The sequence below is a fragment of the Lucilia sericata genome, unplaced genomic scaffold (genome assembly GCF_015586225.1).
Source record: "Lucilia sericata isolate MDLA Ls3-8-SP2 unplaced genomic scaffold, ASM1558622v1 Contig001136F_arrow, whole genome shotgun sequence".
In the NCBI taxonomy this organism is placed as follows: Eukaryota; Metazoa; Arthropoda; class Insecta; order Diptera; family Calliphoridae; genus Lucilia; species Lucilia sericata.
In genome coordinates, this window is record NW_023995107.1 from 62,501 (window position 1) to 75,581 (window position 13,081).

Sequence of the window (13,081 nt, forward strand, 5' to 3'; positions counted from 1 at the left end):
CCTTATTATAATGTCTAATAAACTGTGTGGTTTTAGTTTCCTAACATTTCCCCAAACGTGACCTCAGTTCCTTGGCTTGAGTCTGTTGCTGTTCTTCTTTTTATGCTTAACTATTTATTCAAGAGTAAACAATTTTTATAAATTTTAAATTTCAATTTGTCTAGTCTTCTTTTATGGTTATTTATTTTAGTTTTCTTATAAAATAAAAAGCACGTCTTGATTAGAGGGGGGTTCGATTGAAAGGAAAAAATGCAAAACCAACTGCTGGTCATGCTCTGCATAGTTGCGAATGGAGGAAAAACATAAAAAACAATATAAAAATTTGTAAATTTAATTTGTCTGGTCCTGTACTTTTTTATTTTTTTTTTTTTTGTCCTCACAAAGTGGTTTAAGGAATTCTTTGCGTCTATAGATAAACGAGAAAAATGTATAAGAAATGTAGTCACATATTTATTGGCTATTGGAAATTTTAATGAAGTGTTGCATAACTAAAAGGCGTCGTAAAAAGTAGAATGCCTTAAACATAGTTGACATGGGGAAAATAAGGAAATCTTATTATTCTTAAACAGAGTCACATATTTTCTCAATAATTCTTGACATAAATACTCCGGCTACATTATAGACTAGATTATAGATTAGACTTTAGACTAGACTATAGCACAAACTAAGGACTAAATACTTGGCTAGACTACACTATAGTCTAAATTATAGACTAAACTATAGACCAGAGTATAGACCAGGCTATAGACTATGCTATATGCCAGACTATAGACAATACTATAAACTAGATTACAAAAGAGACTGTAGACTGGATTATATAGTAGTCTGCAGGCTAGACTATACACTACACTATATACGAAACTATATACTAGACTATAGATTCGATTATAGGCATGACTATATACTAGAGCAAACTACAGATTAGGCTATAGGCAAAACTATAGACTACACTTTAGGGTAGATTAAACTATAGGTTAGACTATAGGATAGACTATAGATTAGACTATAGACTAAACTATAGACTAGATTAGAGACTAGACTATAAACTAGACTATAGACTAGACTATTGACTAGATCATAGACTAGACTAGACTATAGACTAGATCATAGAATAGAATATAGCCTAGACTACAGACTAGACCATAGACTAGACTATAGACTAGACTATAGACTAGACTATAGACTAGACTATAGACTAGACTATAGACTAGATTATAGACTAGACTATAGACTAGACTATAGACTAGACTATAGACTAGACTATAGACTAGACTATAGACTAGACTATAAACTAGACTATAGACTAGACTGTAGACTAGACTATAGACTAGACAATAAACTAGACTATAGACTAGACTATAGACTAGCCTATAGACTAGACCAGCGGTTCCCACCATTTTTTACTTCGCGGACCCCTTGAGGAATTTATTTAATTTCACGGACCCCCATACATATTTTGATATCTTATTGTTATAAATAACACTGTGATACAAAAGTGAAGAAAAATAAAATGCAGGCGTTCTCATATACCAATTCTATTTCGTTATAGTCCATAGAGTACGAATATATTTTTAGTTTTCCCCTATCACTTCGTTAACTTACTTTTTAAGAGCAAAAGATGCGAAAAAGAGCCATTTTTGAAGTTTTAAATTTGAAAAATCATAAGTTTAGTAGTTTTCATCCGATTTTCAAATCCGATTTTTTTTTTAATGATACAAGTGTCTTTTAATCCAAAAAAAGAAATCCAAAATTTATGGTCAAATGTCTGAGTTACGGTCGTTTAAGTAAAAAAACTCACACTTTTTTAAAAAATTTTCATTTTCATCATGCTCTACTTTGACCATGAGGCAGTGAGTTCATCTTTTATTACTTTCCTGAAGAATCACATAAAGGAAGGTTTCTAAAACTTGTTATTTCATAAAAATCTATGAAAAACTGGATAATTTATGCCAATTTTTCTAATAGCATGTTTCTCGAATTTTTGGTTTTCTCCATACAAATTAATTTTTGTATAAAAATGTTTATAAACATTTTTTAAACTTGTTACAAAGAAAACCAGAAACATGAACGTTTTTGTATGGAAGAAATATGCTATATTTTTATAAAACTTAGCACAACTCATAACCTTTTTCATCGATTATCATAAATTGACCATCATTGGAAACCCAACTTAATGTGGCTTTTTTCAAATGTAATAAAAGCTAAAGTTATTGCTTCATGGCCAACGTAGAGCAGTATGAAAATTAAAAATTGTGAAAAAAGTGTGAGTTTTTTTACTTAAATGGCCGTAACCAAGACATTAATCATAAATTTTGGATTTATTTTTTTGGGTTGAAAGACAACACTTGTATCTTTAAAACAAAATATCCAATTTGAAAATCGGTTGCAAACTACCAGACATATATTTTTTTAAAGTTAAAACTTCAGAAATAGCTCTTTTTCACAACTTTTGCTCTTAAAAGGAACTAAACGAAGTGATCGGGAAAAATTAAAAATAAATTCCTACTCTATGGACTATAACGAAATGGAATTGGTATATGAGAACCCCTGCATTTTTTTGCTGTATCACTGTGTAATTGTTCGAAAATTGTCTTAGTCCTGGTCCATAAACCCTATAAAATATTCCCGTACATTGAGAACATTTAGTATTTCGGAGATGTTTTCAATTTCATGGTTTTAAATATAGAATGACTTCTAACATGATGTTTAATTTTATGATCGTGAGAGCTTTCATGTTCATTTCTCGTCAAGGTAGAGAAAAGGTTTCTTTAACAAGTATTGTCGACATGTGCTTAAAGAGTCATGTTTCTAAATTTTTTTGCGATTGCATAGGAGTGAGCTGAGTATGTAAGCTAAATTTTCGGGAAAATATGTGAAAGTTAGACTTCTTCGATGTTGTTGCGGAATGCGTTACCCACATAAAATATGACTTGAACTCTTTGCGAATGTACTGTGAATTTGGATCTTAAATTTGAATTTTAAAATACCTACGAATTATTTTACTGCGTGGTTTTGACTATTTACGCAAAACGCTATGAATTTTCTGATGTTGATTTAATAATATTGGACAACAAAATGAAGTTAAAATCTGTGTATCACGTTGGAATGGAATATTTATATTTAAAATTAACTAGATTAACACTTTTGCTTACAATTTAAAAAAATATTATGAAATGTGACCTAACTTCATATTCCGGGATACTAGTATCAGTATTTAATTCTAAGGCAAATCATTATCCGTCTGCTATAAAAACATTTATATTTATAAAAATTACAAATCACGTAATACTTTACTTTATAAAAGTGAAACAATAAATTTGTAGCGCCTAGCTTCATCCTGATAAACAACCGAAACAATAAAATTCAAAGAGTCACCAACAAATCTGGGATTATTGAATAAAAATTGTGTATTTTAGTATTTATGAAAAATTTGGAGATATTTTTAATATTTTGTAACATATAGAGAATATTTTTTATTCATGATTTTTTTCGTTCGTCTTCGCGGACCCCCTAGGATTTTGCTACGGACCACTAGGGGTCCGCGGACCCCCTTTTGGGAACCGTTGGACTAGACTATAGACAGTTTATGGCATAGACTGTACTATGGACTAAAAAGTAAAATATAGACCAATGTACAGATTGAAATATAATCCTATGGACTGAAAAGTAAAATATAGACCAATATACAGAGTGAAATATAATCCAGATTATGGACTATATCCGAGATTATAAAAGGTTTGTACCAGACTGTACGCTTGACTATAATCTATATTTTAGACCAATGGTGCCCAAAATCACTATTCCCTATCACGCGAGATAGGGCAAGAATATTCTGCTGACGTTGCGTTGACTCACCTACACTATAAGCTTACTTGTGTATTTTCTTATTTGAGCATGTGCTAGTTGATTATCTCTCAACTTGCAAAACAAAATCAACTCAGTTGCTGATCAGCATTTGTCGAAGTAAGATCTGCACGCAACTTTTTTAAAATCCACACAGAAATACAACAACAAAATTTTGAGAAAGCCGAATTTATGTAGGTGAATGAGAGAGCACAGCTGATAGTTTTTTATATATGAACTTTAATGTACGCTGTCTGTCAAAATCCATAATATCAATTTGACAGTTAGAATATACTTTTTAGTATGCAGTCATTTTATTAGTACAGTTTTATTTTGGGTTACATTTTGTTCTCTGCTGCTTTACCAATACAAATGAATGTGTAACAGTGTGTGTATGGGCAACACTGTTTTAGACCTTTGACTTTAGTCCAGACTATAGACTTGAGTTTTGTTCACACGTGTTTAAACAAAAAACCGACTTGGCAGCGGTGGGATTCGAACCCACGCCTCCGAGGAGACTGGTGCCTTAAACCAGCGCCTTAGACCGCTCGGCCACGCTACCTATATAAAAACGAATGACAAATTATTGCCTCATAAATGAAACTTTAAAATTTTTTATAAAGAGCTTAATTTGTAACAAAAAACCGTCTTGGCAGCGGTGGGATTCGAACCCACGCCTCCGAAGAGACTGGTGCCTTAAACCAGCGCCTTAGACCGCTCGGCCACGCTACCTATAAAATGAATAATAAATCCAATTCTAAATAAATTATATAGGATATGCATTTCACAATTTTTAAGAGAACTGGTACTCGCTTTAGTACCACGATTCGAGTTTTATTAGCAGGAACAAAAACATCATTACAGACATTAGATCAAAGTGTCTGAAGATTTGGCAATTTAAGACTTTTCGATATAAAAAATTATGAGGTTTTAATTTCCCTAATTTCCCTAAACAATCCATAGGAAGTGATAATTCTGCTTTCGGAATCAGCCAAATATTTCTGACTTTCAACATTAAACTATGGGGCATGGCACATTAGCTATTTATGTAGGTGTCAATGTTGAAGAATGTTTCCAACATTACTATGATTTTCCTTGCCACACCCACAAAGGTCTTTATTTTGACGAAATTTTACTCAAAAAATCATCTTGGCAGCGGTGGGATTCGAACCCACGCCTCCGAGGAGACTGGTGCCTTAAACCAGCGCCTTAGACCGCTCGGCCACGCTACCTATAAAATTCACAATACATGGTTTTATAAAATGATATTTTTGCGGTTGTTTCCAGTTTGACCTTTAACCCTTGACAGAGAAAGTACAATATTATTGTCCCATTCAAGTTTAATTCTACCGACTGATGGCAGAGATTGTATTCTTTATTGAACTATGACCTCTATGTTAGTTACATATTATTTTATTTTCTCAGCTAAATTTGGCAACATCGCTTAAGTAATTAGGTAGCGTGGCCGAGCGGTCTAAGGCGCTGGTTTAAGGCACCAGTCTCTTCGGAGGCGTGGGTTCGAATCCCACCGCTGCCAATATAGCTTTTTGAGCAAAATTTAGGATCCGAAAAGATATTTGTTATCCTACCAGCCTATATTCTAGAGAATAATGTGAAAAAACTATAGTTTGAATATTTTAGATTTCTTCATCAAGAATTTCCAAAACAGTTACAAGACTTATATGCATTTTTCATAAATGTTATATTAACTTTAATTAATTAATAACTAAATCTTTAATATATGCTTTAAACATTCATATTAATTTTTTAATTGATTAATTCGTGAAACTTGACAACATCGCCCAACGCATGTAGGTAGCGTGGCCGAGCGGTCTAAGGCGCTGGTTTAAGGCACCAGTCTCTTCGGAGGCGTGGGTTCGAATCCCACCGCTGCCAAGATGACTTTTTGCCGACATGTGTTGTAATGTTGATGTTGTAATCGTGTGAAATTTGGCAACATGTGTCTTAACCCATAAATGGTAAATTAAAATTGAATATTGACAAAATTAAGTTGGAATTTTTCTGGACTTTTGACAAAAAAGGGTGGAGAAAGACTTAGTTCAATAAGTATCTTGAAAACTGTTTTTATATGGACCGATCTTTAGAAATTCGTTAGTGGGTTTCCTATAGTTATATGATCTGTTCTACTTTGAACAATCAAAAACCTAAATCTGAACAGAACAGAACTAGAACATAACTAGAACAGAACTAGAACAGAACTAGAACAGAACTAGAACAGGACTAGAACAGAACTAGAACTGAACTAGAACTGAACTAGAACTAAACTAGAACTGAACTAGAACTGAACTAGAACTGAACTAGAACTGAACTAGAACTGAACTAGAACTGAACTAGAACTGAACTAGAACTAAACTAGAACTGAACTAGAACGGAAATAGAACTGAACTAGAACTGAACTAGAACTGAACTAGAACTGAACTAGAACTGAACTGAACTAGAACTGAACTAGAACTGAACTAGAACTGAACTAGAACTGAACTAGAACTGAACTAGAACTGAACTAGAAATGAACTAGAACTGAACTAGAACAGAACTAAAACTAAACTAGAACTAAACTAGAACGGAACTAGAACTGAACTAGAACTGAACTAGAACTGAACTAGAACTGAACTAGAACTGAACTAGAACTGAACTAGAACTGAACTAGAACTGAACTAGAACTAACTAGAACTGAACTAGAACTGACTAAACTGGAACTAGAACTGAACTAGAATTGAACTAGAACTGAACTAGAACTGAACTAGACACTGAACTAGAACTGAACTAGACTGAACTAGAACTGAACTAGAACTGAACTTGAACTGAACTAGAACTGAACTAGAACTGAACTAGAACTGAACTTGAACTGAACTAGAACTGAACTAGAACTGAACTAGAACTGAAACTAGAACTGAACTAGAACTGAACTAGAACTGAACTAGAACTGAACTAGAACTGAACTAGAACTGAACTGAACTAGAACTGAACTAGAACTGAACTAGAACTGAAACTAGAACTGAACTAGAACTGAACTAGAACTGAACTAGAACTGAACTAGAACTGAACTAGAACTGAACTAGAACTGAACTAGAACTGAACTAGAACTGAACTAGACTGAACTAGAATGAACTAGACTGAACTAGAACTGAACTAGAACTGACTTGAACTGAACTAGAACTGAACTAGAACTGAACTATGAAACTGAACTAGAACTGAACTAGAACTGAACTAGAACTGAACTAGAACTGAACTAGAACTGAACTAGAACTGAACTAGAACTGAACTAGAACTGAACTAGAACTGAACTAGAACTGAACTAGAACTGAACTAGAACTGAACTAGAACTGAACTAGAACTGAACTAGAACTGAACTAGAACTGAACTAGAACTGAACTAGAACTGAACTAGAACTGAACTAGAACTGAACTAGACTGAACTAGAACTGAACTAGAACTGAACTAGAACTGAACTAGAACTGAACTAGAACTGAACTAGAACTGAACTAGAACTGAACTAGAACTGAACTAGAACTGAACTAGAACTGAACTAGAACTGAACTAGAACTGAACTAGAACTGAACTAGAACTGAACTAGAACTGAACTAGAACTAGAACTGAACTAGAACTGAACTAGAACTGAACTAGAACTGAACTAGAACTGAACTAGAACTGAACTAGAACTGAACTAGAACTGAACTAGAACTAAACTAGAACTGAACTAGAACTGAACTAACTAGAACTGAACTAGAACTGAACTAGAACTGAACTAGAACTGAACTAGAACTGAACTAGAACTGAACTAGATCTGAACTAGAACTAGAACTGACAACAATCTAAAAACAGTGGCAGATTTACAATGTATTTAGAACATTGTTTAAATTGCACTTCACTTAAGGTGCTGCTAAATTAATTTCCTCTAACTTAAAAATAACCTCAAGTGTGATTCACTTCCACACCTTCATTTCAAGTGGGATACTTATTTTTTTAGGGAAACCTTTCTTCTATTACCAATTGATAAATAATTTGTTTGTAAAAAACAATCAAAAACACATTTCGCCAGTCAATAATATTGTTCAAGTAATTGACAAGTGTATAAAATATTTATCAATCAGTTGATAGATAAGATAATTAAGATAACATTTCTTAGATGCCGGTAAAATCTTATAAAAGAAGTTAGTGTTTATAAATTTAATTTACAATAGTTTTAAAAGTCATAACAAAATGTTGTCAATACATACGTTATTGATATTTGGTTGTCTATTTTCGGGCCTTGAGTGTGCCTTTCGCAAACCTTTAGATTTTGAATTGAAACAGGCCGAGCCGTGTAGTACGGAGAAATGTCAGCCACCGCATTGTCGTTGTTCGGGTATGACACTACCTAAGAAGGAGTTTAAGGGTCATGAAAAGGAAATACCTCAAGTGAGTTAAATAGTCCAGTTAACCAGCGTTTTTTCTTCAATTTTCTTTCCACTCCAGTTTATTACCGTTACTTTCGACGATGCTGTAAATGCCATCAACTATGAGCAATATCAGGAACTGTTTAATAGTCTTCTAAATCCCGATCATTGTGAGGTCAAGGCCACTTTCTATGTTTCTCATGAATACACCGATTATTCCAAACTTAATGCTCTTTACAATGAGGGTCATGAAATAGCTTTGCATTCCATTACGCATGGTGCCGGTACTGAATACTGGCGCCAGGCTGATGTGGACCTTATAATGCGAGAATTTGGTAATCAAATAGATATTTTGGAAAAGTTCGCCAAGATCAATCGTAAACATATCCGAGGCATGCGTTTACCATTTTTACAAATATCGGGTAATAACACCTATGTAGCGGCCAAACGTTTGGGTTTATTGTATGACAGTTCTTGGCCCACTCAGCAGTATCGCAATCCTGCCATGTGGCCTTATACTTTGGATTATTTGTCGGTGCAGGATTGTCAGATAAGACCGTGTCCCACAGCATCTTTACCGGGTTTATGGGTATATCCCATGGTTACTTGGGTGGATAAGGAGGGCTACAGCTGTTCCATGTTGGATGGTTGTATTTATCTGCCTGAAGATAAAGTGGAGAGTTTATTTGAATGGATGAAGGAAAATTTCCATCGTCATTATGACAATAACCGAGCACCTTTCGGCATGTTTTTGCATGCCGCTTGGTTTGGCAGAAGTCCCAATTATATTAAAGCTTTCAGGAAGTAAGTGATGTAGTAAATTTGAAGTATTGTTTTTATTATTTTAAGTTTTTTTTTCAAAGGTTCTTGGAATATGCCAACTCTCTGCCTGATGTTTATATTACCACACCCACTTCGGTTATTCAGTATATGAAACATCCCACTTTGGGTAAACCTTTTAAGGGCTGTTTTAAGAAACCTCAAACTTCTTGTCGCCCGATATCATGTGCCCTACAGAAACAATCTACTGGGGAGACCCGCTACATGACTGTTTGTGATAACTGTCCCGAAGTTTATCCCTGGTTGGATAATCCTTTGGGAGAAATTTAGAAAATTATATATATTAACTTCACATGTGAAATAACCGAAGCATATAATAAAAGGGATTTGGATTTTTTATCGAAATTATTAATTTCAACTATAGACTCATGACTATAAACAATATTGGTTCTGATTCAGTTCTAGTTCCATTCTAGTTCAGTTCAAGTTAAATTCTAATTCAGTTCTAGATCAGTTCTAGTTCAGTTCTAGTTCAGTTCTAGTTCAGTTCTAGTTCAGTTCTAGTTCAGTTCTAGTTCAGTTCTAGTTCAGTTCTAGTTCAGTTCTAGTTCAGTTCTAGTTCAGTTCTAGTTCAGTTCTAGTTCAGTTCTAGTTCAGTTCTAGTTCAGTTCTAGTTCAGTTCTAGTTCAGTTCTAGTTCAGTTCTAGTTCAGTTGTAGTTCAGTTCTAGTTGTAGTTCAGTTCTAGTTGTAGTTCAGTTCTAGTTCAGTTCTAGTTCAGTTCTAGTTCAGTTCTAGTTCAGTTCTAGTTCAGTTCTAGTTCAGTTCTAGTTCAGTTCTAGTTCAGTTCTAGTTCAGTTCTAGTTCAGTTCTAGTTCAGTTCTAGTTCAGTTCTAGTTCAGTTCTAGTTCAGTTCTAGTTCAGTTCTAGTTCAGTTCTAGTTCAGTTCTAGTTCAGTTCTAGTTCAGTTCTAGTTCAGTTCTAGTTCAGTTCTAGTTCAGTTCTAGTTCAGTTCTAGTTCAGTTCTAGTTCAGTTCTAGTTCAGTTCTAGTTCAGTTCTAGTTCAGTTCTAGTTCAGTTCTAGTTCAGTTCTAGTTCAGTTCTAGTTCAGTTCTAGTTCAGTTCAAGTTCAGTTCTAGTTCAGTTCTAGTTCAGTTCTAGTTCAGTTCTAGTTCAGTTCTAGTTCAGTTCTAGTTCAGTTCTAGTTCAGTTCTAGTTCAGTTCTAGTTCAGTTCTAGTTCAGTTCTAGTTCAGTTCTAGTTCAGTTCTAGTTCAGTTCTAGTTCAGTTCTAGTTCAGTTCTAGTTCAGTTCAGTTCTAGTTCAGTTCTAGTTCAGTTCTAGTTCAGTTCTAGTTCAGTTCTAGTTCAGTTCTAGTTCAGTTCTAGTTCAGTTCTAGTTCAGTTCTAGTTCAGTTCAAGTTCAGTTCTAGTTCAGTTCTAGTTCAGTTCTAGTTCAGTTCAAGTTCAGTTCTAGTTCAGTTCTAGTTCAGTTCTAGTTCAGTTCTAGTTCAGTTCTAGTTCAGTTCTAGTTCAGTTCTAGTTCAATTCTAGTTCAGTTCTAGTTCAGTTCTAGTTCAGTTCTAGTTCAGTTCTAGTTCAGTTCTAGTTCAGTTCTAGTTCAGTTCTAGTTCAGTTCTAGTTCAGTTCAAGTTCAGTTCTAGTTCAGTTCTAGTTCAGTTCTAGTTCAGTTCTAGTTCAGTTCTAGTTCAGTTCTAGTTCAGTTCTAGTTCAGTTCTAGTTCAGTTCTAGTTCAGTTCTAGTTCAGTTCTAGTTCAGTTCTAGTTCAGTTCTAGTTCAGTTCTAGTTCAGTTCTAGTTCAGTTCTAGTTCAGTTCTAGTTCAGTTCTAGTTCAGTTCTAGTTCAGTTCTAGTTCAGTTCTAGTTCAGTTCTAATTCAGTTCTAGTTCAGTTCTAGTTCAGTTCTAGTTCAGTTCTAGTTCAGTTCTAGTTCAGTTCTAGTTCAGTTCTAGTTCAGTTCTAGTTCAGTTCTAGTTCAGTTCTAGTTCAGTTCTAGTTCAGTTCTAGTTCAGTTCTAGTTCAGTTCTAGTTCAGTTCTAGTTCAGTTCTAGTTCAGTTCTAGTTCAGTTCTAGTTCAGTTCTAGTTCAGTTCTAGTTCAGTTCTAGTTCAGTTCTAGTTCAGTTCTAGTTCAGTTCTAGTTCAGTTCTAGTTCAGTTCTAGTTCAGTTCTAGTTCAGTTCTAGTTCAGTTCTAGTTCAGTTCTAGTTCAGTTCTAGTTCAGTTCTAGTCAGTTCTAGTTCAGTTCTAGTTCAGTCTAGTTCAGTTCTAGTTCAGTTCTAGTTCAGTTCTAGTTTCAGTTCTAGTTTCAGTTCTAGTTCAGTTCTAGTTCAGTTCTAGTTCAGTTCTAGTTCAGTTCTAGTTCAGTTCTAGTTCAGTTCTAGTTCAGTTCTAGTTCAGTTCAGTTCAGTTCTAGTTCAGTTGTAGTTCAGTTGCTAGTTAAGTTGTGTTCAGTTGTAGTTCAGTTCTAGTTCAGTTGTAGTTCAGTTGTAGTTCAGTTCGAGTTCAGTTCTAGTTCAGTTCTAGTTCAGTTCTAGTTCAGTTCTAGTTCAGTTCTAGTTCAGTTCTAGTTCAGTTCTAGTTCAGTTCTAGTTCAGTTCTAGTTCAGTTCTAGTTCAGTTCTAGTTCAGTTCTAGTTCAGTTCTAGTTCAGTTCTAGTCAGTTCTAGTTCAGTTCTAGTTCAGTTCTAGTTCAGTTCTAGTTCAGTTCTAGTTCAGTTCTAGTTCAGTTCTAGTCAGTTCTAGTTCAGTTCTAGTTCAGTTCTAGTTCAGTTCTAGTTCAGTTCTAGTTCAGTTCTAGTTCAGTTCTAGTTCAGTTCTAGTTCAGTTCTAGTCAGTTCTAGTTCAGTTCTAGTTCAGTTCTAGTTCAGTTCTAGTTCAGTTCTAGTTCAGTTCTAGTTCAGTTCTAGTTCAGTTCTAGTAGTTCTAGTTCATAGTTCAGTTCTAGTTCAGTTATAGTTCAGTTATAGTTCAGTTCTAGAACTGAACTAGAACCTTCAAACAAGTCCCAGGTTAACATAAATCAAAGTTCTCTTCATAGTTCCTCTCTAGCATTTTTATCAGATCTTTACACCTCTATATGCTTTGATAAGCTTCAATTTTGGGTATTATGTTATAGTAAAGCTTGACTTTTAGGTTTAGGTTCAATAGCACTGCCTTGAATTAAAAATCAATAAATTTACTTCTTTTTGAAATATTTCAAAATCATCTGCTGCCAATTTTCTTTATACCCCTTTCTCCCACTTTCGTTCAATTTCCATATTTCTAACCACTTATTAGTTTATTTCCTATTTCCGCTTCAATGCTCTGTTTGCCATTACTTGATTTGTCCTTTGAAGTGTCGAGTGGACTTTTTGCTGCTGCGACTTGTTTAAATAAAATTTCAAGTGCAAAAATTTTTCTTAAGTATGTGGTAAAACAAATAAACCCAAAAACTATTCTTCCTATTTTTTTTTTTGTACTCTTGAGATTTTTTTTTCACATTTTCCATAACTTTGCCGCCACTTGCGTCATAATTTGAAAATTTTTCACACAACTTTTCCACTTTTCATTCAAACTCCTGCATTTGTTTATACTACGAGTTAAGAGTTGAAGAAAGAGTTCGTGTGGAAATATTATGGAGAACATTTTTATTAAAGAAATTTTCTTAAACATACAAAAGCAAATCAAGCAAATTCATGCAAACAAACAAAGAAATTTAAGTAAGAACAAACTAAAACAACAACAATACTAAAACTACTACTTGTTAAATAAAAATATGAAAAGAAACTAACATATTTCTAACAAAACTATTCAAGTTGTTTTAAGAGCTTTAGAACAATATAATAACAGCAACAACAAACCAATTTGCGTATTTTTTCGAAAACTTGTCGAACTGTGTTGTAGGAAAAAAATGGCAGAAAAGGAGTTCAACAGAAAATACCAGAAATGAATGAATAAATAAATAAATTTTTATGCTAATCATATAACTAAAATGAAGTCTTTTTGAGTGGTTTACAGCATAAATGAAGAATATTAAATTATATTGATATAAAGGAAAATATTTCATCCA

The 13,081-nt window shown here is 33.8% G+C and overlaps 1 protein-coding gene and 5 non-coding genes across 6 annotated transcripts; 3 read left to right on the plus strand and 3 right to left on the minus strand.

Moving 5' to 3' along the window:
- Window positions 1-4,323: 4,323 nt before the first annotated feature.
- Trnal-aag lies at window positions 4,324-4,405 on the minus strand. Its single transcript has one exon. It is a non-coding gene; the product is annotated as a tRNA-Leu (tRNA).
- Window positions 4,406-4,493: 88 nt separating this feature from the next.
- Trnal-aag lies at window positions 4,494-4,575 on the minus strand. The gene has a single exon. It is a non-coding gene; the product is annotated as a tRNA-Leu (tRNA).
- A 418-nt stretch (window positions 4,576-4,993) lies between these two features.
- Trnal-aag lies at window positions 4,994-5,075 on the minus strand. The gene has a single exon. It is a non-coding gene; the product is annotated as a tRNA-Leu (tRNA).
- Window positions 5,076-5,298: 223 nt separating this feature from the next.
- Window positions 5,299-5,380, plus strand: Trnal-aag. The gene has a single exon. It is a non-coding gene; the product is annotated as a tRNA-Leu (tRNA).
- A 277-nt stretch (window positions 5,381-5,657) lies between these two features.
- On the plus strand, window positions 5,658-5,739 carry Trnal-aag. Its single transcript has one exon. It is a non-coding gene; the product is annotated as a tRNA-Leu (tRNA).
- Window positions 5,740-8,038: 2,299 nt separating this feature from the next.
- On the plus strand, window positions 8,039-9,416 carry LOC119610185 (chitin deacetylase 8). The gene is made up of 3 exons (XM_037965314.1): window positions 8,039-8,261; window positions 8,319-9,043; window positions 9,103-9,416. Exons 1-3 carry the CDS (start codon window positions 8,064-8,066, stop codon window positions 9,347-9,349), a joined length of 1,170 nt encoding a protein of 389 aa, XP_037821242.1. The 5' UTR covers window positions 8,039-8,063; the 3' UTR covers window positions 9,350-9,416.
- Window positions 9,417-13,081: the final 3,665 nt, after the last annotated feature.